The sequence below is a fragment of the Aureobasidium subglaciale genome (assembly GCF_000721755.1).
Source record: "Aureobasidium subglaciale EXF-2481 unplaced genomic scaffold scaffold_11, whole genome shotgun sequence".
Lineage (NCBI taxonomy): Eukaryota > Fungi > Ascomycota > Dothideomycetes > Dothideales > Saccotheciaceae > Aureobasidium > Aureobasidium subglaciale.
Genome location: NW_013566984.1, coordinates 25,976 through 45,968, shown reverse-complemented (window position 1 = coordinate 45,968; position 19,993 = coordinate 25,976). Strand labels below are relative to the sequence as shown.

The 19,993-nt window shown below is 50.7% G+C and overlaps 10 protein-coding genes across 10 annotated transcripts; 6 read left to right on the top strand and 4 right to left on the bottom strand.

The window, feature by feature from the left end:
- The first annotated feature begins 1,200 nt into the window (after nucleotides 1-1,200).
- AUEXF2481DRAFT_225791 (uncharacterized protein) lies at nucleotides 1,201-2,761 on the top strand. The gene has a single exon (XM_013488182.1). The coding sequence runs from the start codon at nucleotides 1,354-1,356 to the stop codon at nucleotides 2,461-2,463; it is 1,110 nt and encodes a 369-aa protein (XP_013343636.1). The 5' UTR covers nucleotides 1,201-1,353; the 3' UTR covers nucleotides 2,464-2,761.
- A 224-nt stretch (nucleotides 2,762-2,985) lies between these two features.
- Nucleotides 2,986-4,756, bottom strand: AUEXF2481DRAFT_40135 (glycosyltransferase family 25 protein). Its single transcript, XM_013488032.1, has 2 exons — nucleotides 4,176-4,756; nucleotides 2,986-4,124 (listed from the first exon to the last, which is right to left on the bottom strand). The coding sequence occupies exons 1-2, from the start codon at nucleotides 4,347-4,349 to the stop codon at nucleotides 3,060-3,062; spliced, it is 1,239 nt and encodes a 412-aa protein (XP_013343486.1). The 5' UTR covers nucleotides 4,350-4,756; the 3' UTR covers nucleotides 2,986-3,059.
- A 263-nt stretch (nucleotides 4,757-5,019) lies between these two features.
- Nucleotides 5,020-6,152, top strand: AUEXF2481DRAFT_226298 (uncharacterized protein). The gene is made up of 3 exons (XM_013488181.1): nucleotides 5,020-5,443; nucleotides 5,495-5,618; nucleotides 5,675-6,152. Exons 1-3 carry the CDS (start codon nucleotides 5,165-5,167, stop codon nucleotides 5,932-5,934), a joined length of 663 nt encoding a protein of 220 aa, XP_013343635.1. The 5' UTR covers nucleotides 5,020-5,164; the 3' UTR covers nucleotides 5,935-6,152.
- Nucleotides 6,153-6,370: 218 nt separating this feature from the next.
- On the top strand, nucleotides 6,371-8,813 carry AUEXF2481DRAFT_5166 (uncharacterized protein; the record flags this gene model as incomplete). Its single annotated transcript, XM_013487913.1, has 2 exons — nucleotides 6,371-6,994; nucleotides 7,044-8,813. 2 exons carry the CDS (start codon nucleotides 6,371-6,373, stop codon nucleotides 8,811-8,813), a joined length of 2,394 nt encoding a protein of 797 aa, XP_013343367.1.
- Nucleotides 8,814-10,135: 1,322 nt separating this feature from the next.
- Nucleotides 10,136-12,964, top strand: AUEXF2481DRAFT_65946 (uncharacterized protein; the record flags this gene model as incomplete). The annotated part of the gene is made up of 3 exons (XM_013488147.1): nucleotides 10,136-10,596; nucleotides 10,711-12,163; nucleotides 12,242-12,964. 3 exons carry the CDS (start codon nucleotides 10,136-10,138, stop codon nucleotides 12,962-12,964), a joined length of 2,637 nt encoding a protein of 878 aa, XP_013343601.1.
- A 177-nt stretch (nucleotides 12,965-13,141) lies between these two features.
- AUEXF2481DRAFT_5163 (uncharacterized protein) lies at nucleotides 13,142-13,677 on the bottom strand (the record flags this gene model as incomplete). The annotated part of the gene is made up of 2 exons (XM_013487912.1): nucleotides 13,142-13,429; nucleotides 13,516-13,677. 2 exons carry the CDS (start codon nucleotides 13,675-13,677, stop codon nucleotides 13,142-13,144), a joined length of 450 nt encoding a protein of 149 aa, XP_013343366.1.
- Nucleotides 13,520-14,293, bottom strand: AUEXF2481DRAFT_225141 (uncharacterized protein). Its single transcript, XM_013488180.1, has one exon. The coding sequence runs from the start codon at nucleotides 14,178-14,180 to the stop codon at nucleotides 13,749-13,751; it is 432 nt and encodes a 143-aa protein (XP_013343634.1). The 5' UTR covers nucleotides 14,181-14,293; the 3' UTR covers nucleotides 13,520-13,748.
- Nucleotides 14,294-15,472: 1,179 nt separating this feature from the next.
- AUEXF2481DRAFT_88976 (uncharacterized protein) lies at nucleotides 15,473-16,274 on the top strand. The gene is made up of 2 exons (XM_013488166.1): nucleotides 15,473-15,966; nucleotides 16,033-16,274. The coding sequence occupies exons 1-2, from the start codon at nucleotides 15,496-15,498 to the stop codon at nucleotides 16,099-16,101; spliced, it is 540 nt and encodes a 179-aa protein (XP_013343620.1). The 5' UTR covers nucleotides 15,473-15,495; the 3' UTR covers nucleotides 16,102-16,274.
- A 303-nt stretch (nucleotides 16,275-16,577) lies between these two features.
- Nucleotides 16,578-18,087, bottom strand: AUEXF2481DRAFT_65833 (uncharacterized protein; the record flags this gene model as incomplete). The annotated part of the gene is made up of 4 exons (XM_013488142.1): nucleotides 16,578-16,661; nucleotides 16,718-16,777; nucleotides 16,831-17,994; nucleotides 18,049-18,087. The coding sequence occupies 4 exons, from the start codon at nucleotides 18,085-18,087 to the stop codon at nucleotides 16,578-16,580; spliced, it is 1,347 nt and encodes a 448-aa protein (XP_013343596.1).
- Nucleotides 18,088-19,015: 928 nt separating this feature from the next.
- Nucleotides 19,016-19,983, top strand: AUEXF2481DRAFT_225079 (uncharacterized protein). Its single transcript, XM_013488179.1, has 2 exons — nucleotides 19,016-19,431; nucleotides 19,487-19,983. Exons 1-2 carry the CDS (start codon nucleotides 19,225-19,227, stop codon nucleotides 19,772-19,774), a joined length of 495 nt encoding a protein of 164 aa, XP_013343633.1. The 5' UTR covers nucleotides 19,016-19,224; the 3' UTR covers nucleotides 19,775-19,983.
- Nucleotides 19,984-19,993: the final 10 nt, after the last annotated feature.

The window sequence follows — 19,993 nt, the reverse complement described above, 5'->3', positions numbered from 1 at the left end:
GGAAGCGAGGAGCGCACACACTCAAGACAGACGCAAGTCATAGATCGCGTTGACGGCATCAGTGCATCGCGCGCGGAGTGGAACTTGCAAATGGACCATGTCTGGAGAGAGGCCAAGAAAGACGGAACGCAAGCAAAATTGTACTCGGGAACAGGTACCAAAGTCAAAAGATGTTGGAAGTTGACAAGACGCAAGCAATCGAGGAAATCTGGCTGCCAGAATGTGAAAGTTGCGCGGTAGGTTTCGAGTAGCACGTTTCTATGTGGTTTTCGCGGCTGCTATCATCGATTTGCGCAGGCGGCACCCACTCCGTAGCGAGACAGACGGGAGAGCCGCTCAGTTAGTTGATGATTGCGTTGTTCTGGCGGGACGGGTTTATCGAATAGAGTTGTACAAGTAAAAATCTCCACCATTGTCAAGCCACAAATGACGTTGATGCAAGCCTGCGATCGGATTGTAGGCTGGGGACTCCTGATTCCCAAACAGTCGTGTCTTTGGTAGAGCAACGGGAAGCGGGATTTTTGTCTGTTGGGAACAAAGGGTGACGCCTTTGGTCGTTCAAACTTGACAGGCACCCTTACAATCTGGTAGTTTGGCCGAGCTGTAGCCCGGTAGTTTAAGTCTAGACTTTTTTCACGCTAGAGCGAGAGCAATGTGAATGATTTTCAAATGGTGCAGAGGGCAGGATGAAAGGATTCGGGGCACAGTGGGTTGAAGCAAGCATGTGATTGGCGAGGTGCATATCTGGATATGTAGGGGTCGAAAGACGGTGTGGAGTTGAAGATGGAAGATACGAGAAAAAGGGAGAAGCGCAGGGTAGGGTAGCATCACATCCCTGTCGAGAGTTGAGCAGCAACAGAGCATGTGAAGGGCACTTGAAGACTGAGCAGGTAGGAGTAAGCCTGGCAAGGTAGGTCAGAAGCAGGCGCAACGTGCGTGGTGCGTCGGTGGTGCCTTCTCTTGAAGCTTGCTCAAGCCTGAGTGTCTGAGCTTTGTTGCAACTTGGGGCTCCACTCTGCATGCGCGCACCGGTATAGATTCTCGACATGTCCCGCTTGTGCCGGCCTGCAAGTCTCGTTTCCTGCTTCCAACCTCACATCACCTACCTGCGAAGCCTGACATTTCTTATCGAGATAACTTCCTTGTCTTCTGACAGCATCGTCCTTCGAGCACTTTGACCCGCGGCCGCCAACGCTTTTCCGCTCATACGACGCGCAACCCCTCACACATCGTCGTATCGGTACCTTTTCTCACCACCTTTTGCCAATACAACCCCCGCTCGTTGCCCGTCCGCGCCGCTCCTGCTCTACTCTTAACCACTCGTCCACGCCTTCTCGCACACCACTTGTCGACATGGCGGCATCATTGGACTATCCTGCACACCAATTCAACGTGCAGCGAAGGCCATTGCCATCGGCCGCTCCTCCCATGGACTATCTGGCCCACTCTCGCTCGCGCACCATGTCGTCCAACATCGCCCCTGCTCAGCACTACCAGCATCCTCAGCATACCGTTCCTCCGCCGCTCAGTCACTCTCGCCGTACCCTCTCTAATGCCACCACTTCGACCACAAGCACCCACAGCAGCGTGCACGGCCGCGTCCCTGCCGCTCCGTCGTCATACGCTTCGTCAATCCGCCGATCCACATCTTCCCGCTCCAACAACTCGCCCACCTCATACGTCTCCCTGATGCGGAAACAGAAGGCCACCGTCTGGTGCGATCGTGCCCAGCTGGAAGATCCTCGTATCCTTGCCCAGCAAAGAGCTGCCAAGGTACGTGCCCAGATGGAAGTCGTTGGCGGCGTCTCGGCCACTGGCAACGGCCGTTCGGCTGGAAGCAGTGGAGGTATTGCCAGCAAGATCCGTCATCACGGTGCTGTCAAGGCTTCGGCCTACTCCGCTGCTGGTAACATGTCTGGAGGTGGTGTGCCTATGCGTCTGAGTGCTAGCGAGGTCGACGAGGACAATAGCGACGATGACAGCGCCATTGCCCGCTACCACCAGCGTAACAACTCTGGACGCAGCAGTCTCGGCTCGGGTCAGCGCACACGCGAAAGCTACTACGCTGGTCCTACACCGACTGCCACTCGCTTCAGCAATGGCAGCACCCCACCAAGCAACAACAGCTACAGTCCTGTCGACAAGTATCCGGAGCAACGTGATCGTCAAGACTCGATCGCTACCACTCGATCATACTCCGATGCTACTCCTCAGCAAGGCGCCACAAGAAACGACTACTTTACCCATCCTGGCGGTAACGGTGGTTCAAGTGGCTCTATCCAAGAAGAGCGTTTTGGTGACGTTGGAAGCTTGCCAACTCGTGCAGCCGTCTCGCATAACTACGGTATCGACCAACAAAAGACAAACGACGAGCTGCGTCGACGAGGCAGTGTCGACGATCGCACAACCACTATGAGTGGTGTCCGCCTCTTCGTCGCAAACCCCGACATGGACGACGACTAGACATGCCCCCTCTAGACGTCACCTGGGAACCCGCTGGCTCGGCTCTTCCCTCGACAAATGACCCCTCCCCTTGAACGAACGTGTCTCTTCCTCTGCCTATATCCTTTCTGCCTTCCAAAACACTCCCTTTCCTTCAACTTGTAATGTCCCTCAATCGCTTCTTCTTTCTGCTTGCTTACAACCTTCCTTTCAATACCACTACATTTGTGTGTTTCTATTACCTTCGCTTTAGCATACGAGACCACAACATCCTTCAAAGAAGAGGATAATGAACATTTATTACTATACCAATCTTTCTCATCTCTGGCCCTGCTCTTGTGACGTCCATACTACATCCCAATCTCTAAATGCTTGTACATTAATCGTACTTCTAAGCATCTATTCTCATCTACAGCTGCAGAGTGCCACCATAAGTCGCGTGCAATTGTATTGTTGCTCTGAGGTCAGGCAAGAGGTCATCTTCACCGTGCAACAGCTCTGCAGATCAAGGTGGTTTGAATCACGGAGAAAGACAAGGCAGAGTTCTAGTGGTCATTAAACAGTAAAATTGTGGGGAAAAAATCTATAGAGAAAAGAAGAAGGGAAAGAACAAAACCTCAAAAACGAGGCCACACACTCATGTCCTCGGCGACTTGATCTCTCAGACAATGCCCTTGCCTCCCTACAACTTCCCTAAGATAATCTATCGTCTCCGGATCTCGTGTCCAAAAGCTGCTTCCTCGCATCCCGCATGCGATATTCGGCGCGGCTCCTTGTAATCTTCCTTCACTGTCCACGCCAATCCCCGGTGGAGAAGCTTTTGAATCGTGCTCTTTTGCACTATGATCTTTTCCCTTTTTCGCATTCACGATTGCGATTTCCGAGGGAGCGTCTTGATGATGGAATAATTCCGGATTTGCAGACCAGCAGCGGAAATTAAGGTCGCGGCAGGCTTCCAGGATACGGACGTCGTAGGCTTCACTGCCTCCTTCTGGCTCTTTGCCCGCGACTTCGTAGAGTAAGCGATGTGCTCCTGCGCGGGACAGGGCAAAGCCAAAGGTACACAAGGGAGAGACGCTTTTGTGTACCACTCTTGTTTTTACAGGGACGCCGATTTCGCGGAGGAAGCGGCGGGTGAGGATGTGCATGTATTCTGGCGAGGGGAGGGTGGAGTCGCTGACGGCGACGCGAGGTACTTGTGTTTCGTTCATCCAGTCGCGGGATGTGAACATGTCGCCGCAGTGGCCGAGGTAGAGGATATCCCAGTCTTCAGGATTGCCCCAGTACCCCCCTGCTTGTTCTGAAGTGACCACCTTTTGCCTTGTGTTTGTTGTGGGGAGCTGGCCGGATTGTTCGGTGAGGAGAGTGCGCATTGCTGCTGCTACTTTCGGGACTTGAGATGTGCGGAGGTGGATGTCCCAGTCTACGTCGTCTTCCATTACTAGCATTGTTTCTAGGCCTGAGTCGAGGAACCAATGAAGGACGTTCAAGTGGCCCATCCATGCCATTGCCGAGCCACGTGTGATGAGAGAGTGGTTCTTCGTCTTGAACTTCTCGACATCTGAGTCGGTCCAGACTGGTTGATCAGGAATCGTAATGTTGAGCTCGGTGATGTTCGCTGCCAGCAGCAGGCTTTCTCGGCGTTTTGATGTGAGTTGGGATACTGCGACAATAGCACCAAACTGTGGCACATGTCAGACATTGTTGGCACGCAATCGCTTGTTCGGTCTTACCCCTAGTGTCGCATTCGCCGCAGGAAGATCCGGCACATGGAGGAAATATTGGAGTCCTGCCTGCACTGCAGAGGACACTGATGACGGTGATGGATGTCCAGCATATGTGTAGAGAAGAAACAGGACCAGCGCAACAACAGCAATGACGACAAATCGTCTACGTCGCGGGTCCATTCTGCCCCGTGACGACCGTGACCGTGATGGAAAGGCGACGGCTGCTGCTTTCGCGTGATGCATCCTTGGAGGGGTTCAAAATGAGTGGACGTACGAACACGAAGGTGGAAAAGTGAAGACCAAACGGCAGAGCTGCTTCTGAAATCTTTCGACGCTTCTTCCGATACCAGCTAGTAGCTGAACGCTACCGTCTTCTTCATCCAGGGGTTTCTACGCCGCTTCATCGACTTATCGTCCTTTGGAAGCACGTTGCCAAGCTCAAACTTGGCAGGAGTTATGATGGTGGTTGAGCCCTTCTTGTAGTGGGTCTACGTTGGTGAATTCGAATCGATTGCTGAGTAGCAAACAATGCTGCAGTGCACCGAGTTCATGATAAACATCGGCTACCCGAAGAGGGGCACTTCTCGTGTCGGAATTCTAGGAGCACAGCTTCAGCCTTCAGGCCCCTTGAACACGGCAGTGTCGTTTGACTTTCGGCTCGTCCTCCGCAAAAAAGCTTCCGTCCTCCGCAGCGCCACGTTTTGAGCCCTGAAATTTATACAGGACATGTGAAGACTGGATTTGGCACAAAATATCTTATAGGCATCAGGCTCTTATACATCTTGGTTGAAGAATGCAGCCGGATCACGCTCGTGACACCAGCTGGATATTCAAGAACCGAGGAATGCATGCAGATTGTCCTCACGCAAGTGCTTATCACCTTGCATACGGCCTTATCTCTCAGGTCACTACGTAGCGAGGCTTGTGATGGTCGATCAAGGGATGGAAGTCCAGTCTGCGCGAGTGTGAGCCTCTCGCTTTCTCAGTAATCAACAATGACTTGGAAGATCTCAGAAGCGACACTGGCTGACGTTCCTGCAATAACGTCAATATACTCCCACGACGAGCCCACACCTTTCATCAAGCTTTGTCTGGGATCATTGAACGTGCTGGCATTGAATTTCAACCAAGCAGCACGCATCGCTAACAGCTTGCAAGACCCGGAGGAAGCCTGGTTTGTCGCTCGAGATGAGCGCAACAAGATAGCCAGTTTTGCCGAATGGCAGATGCCAAAGGACGAAGCAGACACGGAAGCGCAGATGGCAGAAGAGCTGGTGTGCTCGATATACGTCTGAAACGCAAGTCCAAACAATGACGCCAGTCAGGCCCAAGCACAAGAAGCCTACGGAGATTCGATCGCACCGGGAATGAATTCAAGTCTCGTTGTTGAGTTTAGACATCGAGTTACAAAGCTTCGCAATGACGTGTTACGAGGACAGAGGCATTACCGTCAGTTACCATGTTTGTTTGAGCCTAGTCCCTCACAGCTGATGACAACCCGAAAGTGCTCATGAATATTGGGACAGCAAAGACGTGGCAACAAAGAGGAGCGGCGATGGCGCTCGTAAAGCGAGCGTTTGATGCCGCGGATCGAGAAAAGGTTGCCATATATTTGGACACGGTTTCCGAGGGGCCTGCCAGACGGCTTTTTGACAAGCTGGGCTTCGAGGAAGTTGGCAGCTTCGATATTGATCTCAGCAACCATGGCGGCCAAGGATTGCACTCGCACGTCGGCGTGATAAGATGGCCTTTGGCGAGAATATAACTCGTGCCGAACAGGAAGGAGGTATTGAAGGAACGGTCGTGTGACGAGCGTTTTTACGAGCTGGCCTAGTAGGATTCCGTATTTGGTAGCATTCTCGGGAGAGCTCCTGCTGTTCTGTAGATCCAGGGTGTTCTCGAGCGTTGCCGCTCCTCCATGTTTCGAAATTCATTTCCCAAACACAACTCCCCCTTTGTGATTTTATTATTAGACTTAATCAAGGGATTGAAAGACACGCCGATTGCCATTCAACCAGAGTCGCAGCAGGTCAGCGACGCTTTTCGATCTCTATCCACCTCCCATCTGCCCGTCCGATCCGCGGCGACCTTAGTGACTTGTGTTCTGGACCGTTGGTACCTGCATGTGACGCAACCGACAGAAATTCATTCAAAAAAACACGATTATTCTCTGCGAAGCGACTGACAGGATACGACGCGACATGGCGGATACTCAGGAAGGAAAGCCGTCGCGCTACCGCTCGCAACGAAAGGCAGCGACCGCCTCCGCACCTCCAACGACAGCAGATGCCGGCATAGGAAGAAGCAGGTCTCGCTACCACAAGACTCGCCCGAACGCTGCCCACACCCAGGACCAATCTCTTACAGAGTCAAACACCGAAGCAAACATATTCCCGACAAGGACTCGCTCAACCCGCGGCACGAATGAAGCACGCGATACAGAAGCTGGGGCTGTTGACTCTGGAGATGATGGTTACGGCAGCATGCGATCGCAACACAAGAGCTTGGAGAGAACGAAATCTCCCTTGAGAGAGGATCCGATGAAGTTCGCAAGAGCCCAGGCACCAACTCACATTCGCGCCAAAGTCGAGGACTATATACCGGATCAGGAAGAAGGCGAAGTCTCGGCCGAGGAAACAGCCGGCTGTTTTGGCATGTTTGGAAGAAAGAAGAAGAAGGACACGGCTCGCAGTGCTGGAAAGAAGCCACTCAATACTCGTCCAGCCGTCAACAAGATGAGCGAGCCTCCAACTATCAGACCGGGAGGCGGTGGTGTGGTGCCCATGAATGATGCACCTGGAATGGGACCGAACGGCAACAACCGAGTAAGTTAGTTTGGTGTGATTGCGAAGCATATGACTGATGTCTGAGTAGCGCGTTCGTGTCGAGTGTAGTGGGGCGTCTATCGAACTGCCCGTGTGCCCAACCACTTCTGCTTCGGACCTAATAGCATCGGCTGCCAACTGCTTGTCCCAAAACATCGATCTTAAAACATCGATACTTCTCGAGGACTATCAATCGATTGGCATAACAAGACCTTTCAGGCGATACGAGTATGTCGCAGATGTTATGAACTCTTGGGATGAAGATCGCGTCAATTCGTTACAGGTTGTTCCTGCGCGTGCTGTGATGAGTGATCCCAGCGCATTGAGTGCTGCTAATGTTCCTCGTGAGAAGCCGAGGGAGGCTTCTTTCTTGATGCATCATTCTCAGAAACCGGGAACCTGGAACAAGCGTCTCATTACAATCCGTCAAGATGGTCAACTCCTCGCCGCGAAGCCTAATAAAGTGACCGAAACGTCGAATATTGGCCATCTCACCGATTTCGACATTTACAATCCTACAGCAAGATATCTATCCAAGGTACTGAAGCCGCCCAAGAAGATATGCTACGCCGTCAAGAGCCAACAGAAGCCATCGCTGTTCCTCAAGGACTCAAAATCAGTTTACGTTCATTTCTTCTCCACCTCGGATCAAGTACTCGCCGCCAGCTTCTACGAAGCTGTCCAAGGCTGGCGAAGTTGGTACCTGCACAATGTCTTAGAGGAAGGCAAAAAGAAGAAAGCCACGGACCTGGGCCGAACGCCTAGTAAAGCGACGAGACCACCGAAGCAGTCATCGCATATCCAACAGCCTTCGACTGGATCAATGGATGCCCACTATCAACTAGGTAGCTACAAGCCCCTCATGGAAAATGACAAGTTGGAAAGACCTACCTCGTCCAGAGGTCAAGACAATACTTTCGGAGCTCCTGCTAGGAAGCCATCAGTGCGTGAGCGCTCAAGTCATCCTTCTGTGCTGTCCAAGAAGCAACTGTTATCGGATGACGAGCCTCTTGTCAATATGGCGGGTGCCAGAAGAACTTCGTTCGATGCTGACGCTGCAGAGTTCGCTGGCGATGGTCTGCTAGGTAGGAGCTATTCGACCCGACAGAAGGTTGTTGCAGATAGAGAGGCTGCTGCCAAGAACCCTTGGGTCACAGGTCCTTCTTTGCTCAGTGGTGATCAAGCGGAAGGACTGAACCGCCAGGCATCCGTAAAGCGTACAGGGTCAACCCGTCGTACTAATGGCACTGGCACCGAACTCAAGCACCGTCCGTCAACTCGCGAACGTCTCATCGCAGCTGACGACGGACTAAAGCGATCTGGTTCAGGCCGCACGAAGGCTCCATCTAAGCCGCTGGTTGACCTCACCCCAGCTTATCAACCACCACCGCAACATTCCAAGAAAGGAAAAGGGTTTCACCCCGATCAAGTCGGTTCCGGTGGACTGATCGACAATGCTACAAGCCCTGAACAAGCATACAATATTCCGCCGGCTCACGATTGGCGTGGTGGTCGAGCTAATGGCTCCGCTGCGGCTAATGCAGGCGTCAGTCGACAGCGCTCGCTGGCACACAGACCTGGCTTAGAAACCACCGACGATGCATTCACTGGCACAGGCTTGCTAAACAGCACTCATGGTGGCTACACAGGTAAAGCTTCGGTGGGTAGAGGAGTTATGAGCGGTAACAGAAATGCGCGCGAGCCCATGCTCGATGTCTCCGAGGAAACGAACTACGTCCGAGGTAGTCTCCTTAACAAGGTGGCTCGAACTGAACGCGAGGAGGGCAGAGGTGGGCCTATCATCGACCGCAGCAAATGAAGCTGCATACTATCAGACCATCATTTCCTTTGTCATACTCCTCGATTGTGCCTTCCATTGCTTCAAAGATATCCCATAGCACGTTCTTTTTCAATGCATTCTTTGATCTGCTCATGCCATACGGCCTATCTCTTTTGAATCAGTTAGTGTTTGTGTGATATCAAGGACACTGTATGACTGACCTTGATGTCTAGAGGGCGGGAGAGAGTGACGTGTTACTGCGTCGTTGTCGGCGGAAGAGATAAGGGTAGAGATGCTACTACATAAAGTTAGTTATAGTCATCTTATAGGCAACATGTTTAGTACCTGGCGGCAAGCTTCACAACTGCAGTTATGCAGACCGTAAGGATGGATGCCCATTATGGACACGCAGTGTATGATGAACTGCCTAGCCGACGAGAAGTGGCCGCCACTAGGGTGGCCGAAGAATTCCTTTATGACATGCTTGCCGGGATGGCTCAAGTACATGTAGCCAACAGGCAGACCGATAACAAACTCCACCTCTCCGCCTGGGCGCATGCTCTAGCGCTATACCTTGCCAATATGGATAGAATCACTTACCTAGTGCCTGCACATAGGCGGGCTTCCTGTTGAACTCACGGCTTAGAAGGGCCAGAGTTGGGATCGTATCGATGTATGTATACACGAAATTGGGGTTATGGGGGTACGAGGCGGTCCAGATGCCGTCGTTAAGGACAGCATTGTGAAGATTCCACTTGATGGTAGCCATTCTTGATGTATTTGATCTATACCATTAAGCGAGAAATACTAAGCGCTAACGCAATTGGGAATGACTACCGCTGTTTTGAAAACCAAGCTGACGCATGGGGTCATAGGAATAGACCGCCGCACGAGTGAGCCCTTCAGTGACGGAGAAGTGAGAATTGAATGAATGCAAATTCACTTGGTACAGAAGTATGAAGACGTTCAGTCTCGCAGCTCTTCTGAGTATCGCTCTGTCATTTTCAACGCTGTAAAAATGCACAATCATTTTCAGATACGATACTGCCTCCCTTGAGAGCTCAACACTTTTCGCATCTTCTGAAGGACTGATCAAATCTCAAAAAGCACCTTGCCTTTCCACAGGCTGAGGGATGTCGGATCGCTTCGCTGGAGGCGCTTCCACAAATCAACTTCCAATGGGCCTGTATACGACGGTCGGCTCTTGCTCCCGAAAACGGGCTGCGGTGTCAAACGCCTCTGACTCGCGGCAGAATTTGTTCGAGTCACCGCCTCCACCTGTGTCTACTCTTAAGCATTTCCTAGCACCATGGAGTTGATTTTCAGTATTAAACACCGACTCTACCAGACAAATTGTGGCAATGGAGCTGGAGTTTGCAAAGACCCTTGGATGTGTTGTCCTCAGAGGCAGTCACATCATTGACATTGCTCAAAATTCACCCTCACCTTCTCCGCAAAAGCCAAATACTCCATACCATATCACAGTATTTACGAAAGCCGAACTGCAGGAACTGAACAAACTGGGAAACGATCCCAAGAGGAAGATTGAGCAACTGGTCTTAAGACCTCCATCTTTGGAACTGCCAATCGATCTGGGTATCGGAACTCATGGCTCCGTTGTCTTTAATGTCGTGTTTTGGCCACAGGGAAACGACATCAGAAGCCAATTCGACTTGCCTAGGAAACAGTTTCACATCACCTTGTCGCCGGACGATAACCACGATGTTGACAAAGGCGTCAATGCCATTACTTGTTGCAAGACTCTGACAACAGAGCAGGTAGACACCATCATTGCAGCTTGCGTCACCATGGCGAAAAGAGCGTCTGATCAGGATATTGCACTGGATATGGTGCGCTTTATAACAAAGATGCATATCTCTTGTCTCTCGGAACAGTCATTCGACGTGGCTTGGAGATTGCTCTCGAAGCTCTCGAGCAAAGCAGAGAGCTCGCTACTGTCATCTGACTACTTGGAACTACAACCCAACAGTATTGCCGCGTTACTACGTGCAGCACATTGCTGCGAACTTCCTCGAGAAGCCAAGAAAGCCATGTTCATGTTTGCTCAAGCGGCCCATCTAATGCCCGATGGCCGTGAGTCAACCAAATTACAGTGCATCGAGGCCGTAGTCAGATGCTCAGAGTATACCGAGTTCGGACCGTGTTTTCTCGACCACGAAACTGAAGCTTGGAAGCGTGATAGGACGCTCTTTTCTGCATATGGAGAAGCATTCAAAGATCTTAAAGTGCGCCATCTCATTCAGCAACATGTCAGCGTGAGCAGAAGTCTTGCGGATATCGAATCTCTGATGACAATACCATCTATCGCTTCGAATCAAGACATGTTCATGCCGCGAGATGGTGATCTTTACAGACTTCCAAGATTCTTCCGATGGTTAGCGCCAATGAGATTAGCTGTGATGAGTACACCCCGTCGCAGAGAAGATGTCGTGGCTTTATTAGCTCTCGGCATCACCCTGATTGTCACCTTGACAGAAGAAGAACCATTACCAGCCGAATGGTTTGCCAACAGGAATTGTCGCAATGTTTTTCTACCCGTTCGCAACTACCAAGCGCCAACAAACGAGCAAGTAGACACTTTCATCAGACACCTGGACGATCTTCCACCCGGCGAAGCTGCATTGGTCCATTGCGGTGGCGGCAAAGGTCGTGCTGGTACTTTCGCTGCTTGCTATCTGATGGCGAGAGGCTTTGGTGTCGCGAATCCGGATGATGAACAACCAGTCAGGATGTTCCCTGGAGATGCCATGAAACTCTTGCGTCATATACGTCCTGGTAGTATAGAGACTGCCGAGCAAGAAAACTTCATCAGAGATTACGCTCAGTATTTGGTCAGCGGTCGTGAGAAAATTGTAGCATTACCGACACCAAGTTCAGAAAGTCAAGATCCACTTCAACTGGACGGGAAGCTGCCCAAGTTGCCTTCTCTTATTGTATGCTGTGGCTTGCCAGGCTCGGGCAAAAGTACATTCGCAGCACAGCTCACAAAACTCGGATACACAACGATATCTCAAGATGAGCTAGGAAGCCGTACTGCCTGTCTTAATGCCTTGTCAAATGCCCTTGAGAGTGGTAGAAAGATACTGGTGGACAGATGCAATTCATACGTTGAAGACAGAGAACAGTGGCTTGCTCATGCTTTCCACCCAGATGACGCATTGTGTGTCTGGTTCGATGTTGATCCTGAAACTTGTGTCAGAAGGGCGGATGCTCGAATGAATCATCCGACCATTGCGCCAGGAAGAGCGAAGAGGATCGTGCATTCATTCGATAAAATCCTTGTCCCACCAAGCAAGAAAGAGAAGTTTGCTTGCATCGCAAGGGTACCATCCAAGACTGCCGTATCGGATCTGTTGTCGAGACTTGGTGTTGCTGCTAGCGACATCTCACAAAAAGATGTGGCTACCACTCAAGCCAGTACTGTCGAAATAGCACAGCCTACTCAGTTCACACTGGAGAAGCGATTCATCTACAAGTTCCCCCGAACAAGACATCTCTTCAACACCGGCTCCGCATCACGCGACGACCTTATCCTGACAGCCTCCGACGCTGAAGCATTTCTCAACACATCGGACCTATCAACAACAATCACAATCGAAGAAAAAGTAGACGGCGCAAATCTCGGCATCAGTCTCGACTCAAACGGCGAGTTCAAAGTGCAGAATCGTTCTCACTACGTCAACAGTAAATCACATGCTCAGTTTAAGAAGCTGGATAAATGGTTAGGCGATCACTATGAAGACTTGAGCACTGTGTTGAACCCGACAAAATCTAAGTCCGTTAGATGGATATTATATGGAGAGTGGTTGTTTGCTAAACATTCGATTCATTACAGCAATCTGCCTGACATGTTTCTCGCTTTTGACCTTTTCGACACAGAGACCAGTACATTCTTGAGCAGAGATGCATTGAGCAGACGACTTGAAGGCACAGGTATTCATCAAGTCAACAAGCTTGAGCTAGAGGATCTGAGCGAAGCCGCTTTGCTAGAATTGGTCCAAACACATCAATCAAGCTATTACGCTGGAGTCATTGAAGGTGTCTATCTTCGAAGACAGCGATATGGCAAAACAATCGACCGTGCAAAGATTGTTCGCTCGGACTTTATCGCAGGAGACGAACATTGGAACAGAAGAGGTATTGTAGCGAATGTTGTTGCATACGAATAATATAGTAACAAAAGCGTCTGCTTCGTATCTCTCGGATTATGGTCCTCTGGCAGATTGACACTGCTTTGTATTTTCCTCTGGTTCCTGCTCATGCGACGACCATTCCATGATAAACACATATGTCACGTCGAACGGCATCACGAATCACCCTCCCATCGTTGTCTTTCCTCGAGATACTCAAACAGTGGTAGGGGCTGCTGGGGGAGATGGCGGTGGCGGAGGTGCAAAAGCGCCACTCAAGGGACCATTGATAGCGCAAAGATAGCATGCGCAGTTGTCGAGCTTATTCTGAACGATACTAACGACATGAGGGCAGAACTGACGGTGCGAGCGAAAGCAACGACCGCTAGGATGTCCCCAGATGAAAAGGTCGTATCTGCGGATGCTGCTGCCGAGAGGGGCGTGGGGACGACCAAAGTAGGAGTAGCCACGAGGTAGCGAGCCAACAAAATTGCATAGGATGTCCTGGATTGATAATGTCAGTTGACGTTGGACGGGAGCATGTTACGGTGATAGAGCTTACCAAGTAGACCGGGTGAGGATGAGTTAACCATACGGCTTAGGATGTGGAGGTACATTGTATCTGGTTGTCTGATACCGGTCGAACGCTCAGGATGATTGCCTATACCATCGCTGGTGTACTGTGGGTCACTGAGATCGATGTCTTGGACTTGAACTTGATCGGCATCGGGATTGGCAGATACGTTGGCCATGCTGATGTAGTAGCTTATTTTTAGCCTGAATTACTTCTCTGACTTATGGCGGACGTTGCATCTTCTTATACTCATCTCGACGGCTCCTTCGCTAGTTCCGTAACTCTTCTGTTGTATTGCGGCAAGCACTTGCAGACAAAGACTCGAGGTGATAGCTCATGTTTAGTTTGTTTAGACTCAGAGTCAACATACAGCTTTGACGATAACGCAGCAAACTGGTAACGATAAAGGGCTAAGCTTGTGTGGCTAAAATGTTTGACAACTTGACAAGAAAGAATGCCCCCAACCACTAAAAGTTCCATTCTTTCTTCTGATCCATCATTCAGCGATCGACATTTTTGTGTCCTGTGCTTCAGAGCTCGTAGTTGTGCCTTGAATATCGGGAGCAGAAGCATCAACAACCGAATCACGAGGAAGAAGGGGAGGCAGAGTAAGAGACGCGACCCCCTGTCCACCACGAGCAAACGTACACAAACCACACTCGCAAATCCAAACAGTACCATAGATCAAACTGACCACATGCACAGAAAAGTCCCGAAACGAATCAAAAGGGCGACCACAAGGATGACCCCAAACTTCCACCATTGTATGACCTGATCTTCCAACACGACTGAACGCAGCATAGCCATGAGGGAGGTCACCGACAAAGTTGACATTCTGACCTGAATTTCCGTCAAATGTTGGACACGGAGCAAGGAGGTTGGGAGTACTCACTGAATAGTCTTATGCCATGACCGTGATGGTTGAAGACTTCGCTGAAGGTGTGAAGTGCGTGTTCTATGATTGTTGGGAACAAGTTCTGGGGGAAGGTACCGGTGCCGTCGCTTGTGTATACGCTGAGGTCGAGATCAAGGTCTGGTTTGGGAATGTCTGGGGGTTCTTTGTAGTTCGGCAAGACAGATGCTGGGTCGGCAGGTTGTTGAGATGGTTCATCGGCCATGTTGATGAGATTTGGAGAAGGTACAGCGAGGGTGAGTCAAGAATGAAATAGGAAGATGGAAGATTGAACAATCTAGTTCGATCAGCGTATGCACTTTCCTGAACTTATGATGTCCAGACGCAGTGTTCGAAGTGGCAGGCATGACCGCTGGGGAGCTACTTCCACCTGAACTCAAATTGATCCTTCCTTTGTACTGCTGATATCGTCGAAAGGCAGGACACTTTCCTGGCTTAAAGACGCTTTGACGGAGACTTTACAAACTTCCTTAACCATTATAAACGAAGTGGCACTTATAGCACACCTAGTCGGAAAGTAAAGGGCCCTATAAGTAGCGTCTTGTCCGCTGACGTCCACATTCCACGATTATGCATATTGTGGGCAACATCGGGCGGACCTTACGAACCAATTCTAGCGATACATATTGAGGCTAGCAGACAGGGCACGACTAGCTATGGCCTTTCTTCTACGAGAAGTTCTAGCCGCCTTTCTTAGTCTTTCTAAGTTGCACTATACACTAGGTCGTTATACAGACCGACGGCATTAGAATCGCGCGGGTCTTATAGGTTTGCGTGACATGGACTCTAGAAGGGCCCTTAATTAGATGACCATCTCTATCCCTGCAGGTGTAACAGATCCACTGCTTTAGACGGAGAGACTAGGTTCTGTTGCTAAGGGTGAGCTTCTTCGTGCAATATTCCACGGGGCATGTCGAGACTTTACAGGGTCTTTAAGCAGCAAAGGGAAATAAGAGTCGATGCAGGTTTGCAAAGCAGTGCGAAATGCTAGCTCTGCAGCAGTTCATATGAACAGCCATACAGTCAGTGACAATGGTTGAAAAAAATGTAGTGTTACTTGCGAAGATACTGACCTCTTGTTCTATGACTCCAAGCCTCGTCTCTCGAAGTACCAGGCAAGCACCGAACGGACACATCTCAAAGCAGAGTGACTTCCAGAGAACAACCCTTTGCCAGGGAAAGCAACAGACCCGGACCCTTCTTTCCGCGCCATCAACCACAATAGCATCTTCCGGAACACTCACCACTTCAATACAAAACTCTCTGCCTCTCTCCAAGATCTCTTTCCTCCCTAACCATCAACCATCAAGAACACGTCCAGAATGGCCGACCCAGATCCCCTCGATATCAACGCCAGAACCGACACAAACATACCTAGTCTTAGGGGCAACAATCCAGGTTTCCAAAACTTCGACCTCAGCGACACAGACTTCTTTACAAGTGATGGCGATGAGAGCAATTGGTCCCAGGAGCATCCTCGCCTCACAGATGCCGTGTTCCTTGAGCTTCTCAGTACCGCGTACAACAAGCGTGATGATCTTGTGGCACAGTGGAGTAAGTGCTGATCCGTTTCTGCTTTGCGTCAGCCAGGGTCCTTACTGAACAATGTTGTTGTTGTAGGTGGGCAACCCATCAAGTTCGAGGGTGAACCTCCCAAGGGTTACGCTCTGTTCAAGAAGAGCGATTTGAGTATCCACGGGCATCCTTCCGGCAATCAGTTCAGATCGGTCAAGTTGTTCATTGATCATCTGCACAGTATCATGACTGGCACCCTTGGTACATGTGGCTGTACGCTCTGTCCTCAACGACCCACTCCTTTAGCTGCAGCTGGCCCGAGCACTGCAGGCTCGAAGACAACTTAGAATGACGGCCGTCAGCTACACAACAAGGGGTCAACGTTGCAAAAGGGCTATGCGTTTCGACAAGGCGAGGATAGGGTGGACGGGCGGCAGGAGAGCAAATGGACTCTCAGGATGCTTTGATATGAACATCAGCACACTCTTTTGATTACAGATTGACTGTGAACGTCAGCAATTAAAATAAAAACTATACCACCTCATTAGGAATCATTTTGTGACTTTCGATGTGTTTGTCATGGCAGAGTCGCATAAATTTGATTAGGAGGCATTGGGAGTGAGAACGGTCTTTTCATTATTATTTTGTCATCATGATTGCGTGTCTGGTAGACGGACGGCAATGTCGCCGGATTGTGTAATGTAGCGGACCCACGGTAGGGAAGGGTATTGAAGCTGGAAGCATGTGTCAGCGTGTGATCCCTCACTTGTTCCATGGCTCGGAGTCTTACCTTTGGTTCGATGATCTTGAGATACCTAACGTTGATGCCTGATGTTGTAAAGTAAGGGATCTAGGAAATAAGTCAGTAGGCGCGAGATAGGTTATAAGTAGGGAGAAGCGTACCTCGAACTTGACGTTGATGGGTCGCTTGCTCTTTCCACGATCGCCGACACCGCCCATGCTACCACCGAAACCGCCCATCATACCACCGCCCTTCTCATCATCACCACGTACTGATGGCAGACCCAGCTCAGCACGCATCAAGAACTCCTTGCCACCACCAAACTGTTTGATCTTCCAGACAATAGCGCTTTGTTCGGGCGCGTAGTGTACAGAACCAATATTCGTTCGGAAGCGCGGTGAGTCTGCGTCTTCTGGTACAGGGATGATAATCTCGACGTTGTTGGCGGTAGAGCGACGCTTGAATTGAGCTTTCGCTTTGAGCATGTACTCGATGCGACTGTTTGAGTGGTTCTCGACGATACACTCGACCCAGATGAGAGGCTTGACTTGTGTATTGAGGCGGTAGCTCATGAGCTCGAATTCACCGTCGGGAGGGATGAAGCTGATTGTACGGTCGTTTTCGAATCGTGATAGACGGACACATTGATGGAACTTGACGTCCTCCATCTCGACGGCCTTGCCACGAGTTGCGCGACCAGTGGTTTCGAACATGGCCTTGTCGTTGAGACCCAGACGCAGCTCGGGCATACCGGATAGATAGCACTTCATCTTGACGGCACCAAGAATCTCGGAACGCAAGACGCTGCCTGATGACGATACGAGAAGGTTGAGAGATTCGACAACGTCGAGGAAGACTTCGTTCTTGCGGTAACGGATGCCTTCTGAACGCCATGACACGGCGTTGGTGACTGCGATGGGTGGTCGTGCCTGCACTTCCAGCTTATGTGACTCTTGGGTGATGTATTCTTGCAGAATCTTGCTTTCCGTCGTTTGTGGGTGACCAAAATCCATCATCTCATCCAGCAACTCGTAGATGACGACAAAGTTGTCACGAATACTCTCCTCTTCCAGCTCTTTGAAGTACTCGGTAAAGACCTCGACGATTTTGTGGAGAAATAGCAGGATCTCGGCGGCGTTGGAGTTGCGCTTGGTTAGGGCGAGGAGGTAGAGGTTGTTATGGCGGATGTAGAGGTAGTTGATGCCTTCGTCGCTGAAGCAGGGGGGGACGGCCGAGCTCTCTTCTTCGGCATCGGAAAGGAGGATGGGGAACTTGTCGACAGCGCTCATGGGGATGTCACCGCGGTAGTTGCGCGCCAAAAGGGTCTGGTCTCATATCAGCATGCGCCACGCAATGGGAGCTGGCCCATTGATGCATACCTTGCCCTTGAGGTCAAGGAAGAAGAGGGCCGAAGCCATGTTGTGATGAGAGTGCTGCGGGTCGTCGGTATATTGTTGTCGGGCTCCAAGTAAAAGAGATTGACCCGTCGGGAGGCAGCGACTCCCTCGTGCGTGAGATGGCTCCTTGATTAATTAGTGCTTGTTGCTATTGAGAGTCACGACGGCCTTGGCCAACAACTCAATGTTGCTTGTCCCCTTCCCCACACAATGGCCTGGGCGGCCCTAGCTCACTCCCAGCGGTAGAATGTCGGCATGTGCGGCAGCAATCGCCATAAAACTTCTCGCGCCCTTGCCAAATCCTGCTTTCCTTTCCTTCAACGCAGCCTTTTAGACAGTTCTTGCCGGCATCTGGTTCAGCCTTCACGTTATGTGCAAGTCTGTTCCGTAATTCAATTGCTGGTTTGCGATCAGGTCGATGCGAAGACGGACAAGTGGTTCTATAAGAACTGGCTACGCATAACTCTGTTGTGTAGGCGGTGTCAGAAGATCCCGACATCAATAGTGCAATTAAGTATCTCTTCAATTTACTTTCAACCTTCAAATTATCTTCTACTTCACATTTTGCGTCCTTGATCAAGATTTGCAACTTCTGTTTGCGTGTTGGCCTTCTGTGCTTGTGTCTGCTGAGCAATCTCTGCATAGATGGAGTCGAATCCCTCTCTCTTGTCCTCTGGTCAAGCAATCCTTCTGGGCGTGCCTGTTCCCTCTGTTGTGCCGTCTTCCTTGGGCATGTGCTGGCCAAACCATTCACTGATGAAGCTCATGCCACCAGAGATTGCGCTTTTAAAGTCTTCAAAGCTCATCTAGTCGATGGTGATGTAGTTGATTCTGGGTTGCTTCAAGTCGTGTGCAGCCCCATACATGTCCTCCGCAAGCTTGAACATCATCTTCTGTGCATGTATGCCAAACTGTCCGGCGACGTCCCTGGCCGCATCCTCCACAATCTGGGCAGCAAAGTACACAAGACCACTATCGGTACGCTCGCTCCAATTGAAGATCTTTTCCTCTTCGGCCTTGACCATCTCAAGTCCAATATTATCTTCAAGGGCGTATTCGAGGTCTTCCTCTTCCATTTCGAGGATCGCGCTGAAGGCGGTGAGGAGGTGGATGTTGAGAAAGTCTTGATTGGCGTGCCAGAGGCGGGTGTGGGCGAAGATGAAGGTGCCGATGAGGCGGCGCTCTTTGTCTGTCTCGTGCTTGCTTGAGGAAGGCATGTCGACTCGTTCTTGCCTGGACAACAGGTTGAGCGCTGGATCTAGATTGGTCAAATCGCGCACTTACTGCTGTCTGATGTTACGGATGAGATGCTGGACTGGCCGAGGACTCGAGACGCGAATATGGAGGTGTTGTTTCAAGCGGAAGGTGTGAGTGAAAGTGTGTTTTGAGACTCCTTGTGACTGATCAAGCCCGCGCTCAGTATCGAAAAAGCAGTGAGACCTTTCAGTCTTATCATTATCAGCAACATCACCACGACAGACCACAAGCGATCAATGGTCTATCTTACTACCGACATTTCCAAGAGCCAACCTCACCAGCTCAACATCATCGGCACTTAACACGAAGGCGGAAAACCACGCTATTGTCCGCTGGAGGATTTCACGGTCTGACAATCACCACAGCCAGTCTCACCCGCACGTCAAGACGCGCATCCGGTACCATCACGAACGCTTCAGCACTGCTCTCTCCCGCCTCGCATCGTCCGTGACTGTGCCGTCGTTCCCGCTACTACGACTCCTTGTAACGAAGCGCGAGAGCCTGCAGAACCACCCCCGATGCGAGCGTCCGCGCAAATTCAAGCCGGGTCATGATACGGACGACGCATCACTCTCCCGCTCTCGCGGCCCAACCAGCGCCCTCGTGCTGCCATTCAATGCGATCTTGTCCGAATTGCGGAACCTGAGCGATGGAGATTATCTGTCAGCGA

Coding starts and splice junctions, on each gene's coding strand:
- AUEXF2481DRAFT_40135 (XM_013488032.1), bottom strand. CDS start 4,349: ATGGACCCGCGACGTAGACGATTTGTCGTCATTGCTGTTGTTGCGCTG. Junction 4,125..4,175: donor CGGCGAATGCGACACTAGGG/GTAAGACCGAAC, acceptor CATGTGCCACAG/TTTGGTGCTATTGTCGCAGT.
- AUEXF2481DRAFT_225079 (XM_013488179.1), top strand. CDS start 19,225: ATGAAGGTGCCGATGAGGCGGCGCTCTTTGTCTGTCTCGTGCTTGCTT. Junction 19,432..19,486: donor GGTGTTGTTTCAAGCGGAAG/GTGTGAGTGAAA, acceptor GCCCGCGCTCAG/TATCGAAAAAGCAGTGAGAC.
- AUEXF2481DRAFT_225791 (XM_013488182.1), top strand. CDS start 1,354: ATGGCGGCATCATTGGACTATCCTGCACACCAATTCAACGTGCAGCGA.
- AUEXF2481DRAFT_225141 (XM_013488180.1), bottom strand. CDS start 14,180: ATGGTACTGTTTGGATTTGCGAGTGTGGTTTGTGTACGTTTGCTCGTG.
- AUEXF2481DRAFT_88976 (XM_013488166.1), top strand. CDS start 15,496: ATGACTCCAAGCCTCGTCTCTCGAAGTACCAGGCAAGCACCGAACGGA. Junction 15,967..16,032: donor TGATCTTGTGGCACAGTGGA/GTAAGTGCTGAT, acceptor TTGTTGTTGTAG/GTGGGCAACCCATCAAGTTC.
- AUEXF2481DRAFT_226298 (XM_013488181.1), top strand. CDS start 5,165: ATGACTTGGAAGATCTCAGAAGCGACACTGGCTGACGTTCCTGCAATA. Junction 5,444..5,494: donor CGCAGATGGCAGAAGAGCTG/GTGTGCTCGATA, acceptor GACGCCAGTCAG/GCCCAAGCACAAGAAGCCTA. Junction 5,619..5,674: donor ACGAGGACAGAGGCATTACC/GTCAGTTACCAT, acceptor ACAACCCGAAAG/TGCTCATGAATATTGGGACA.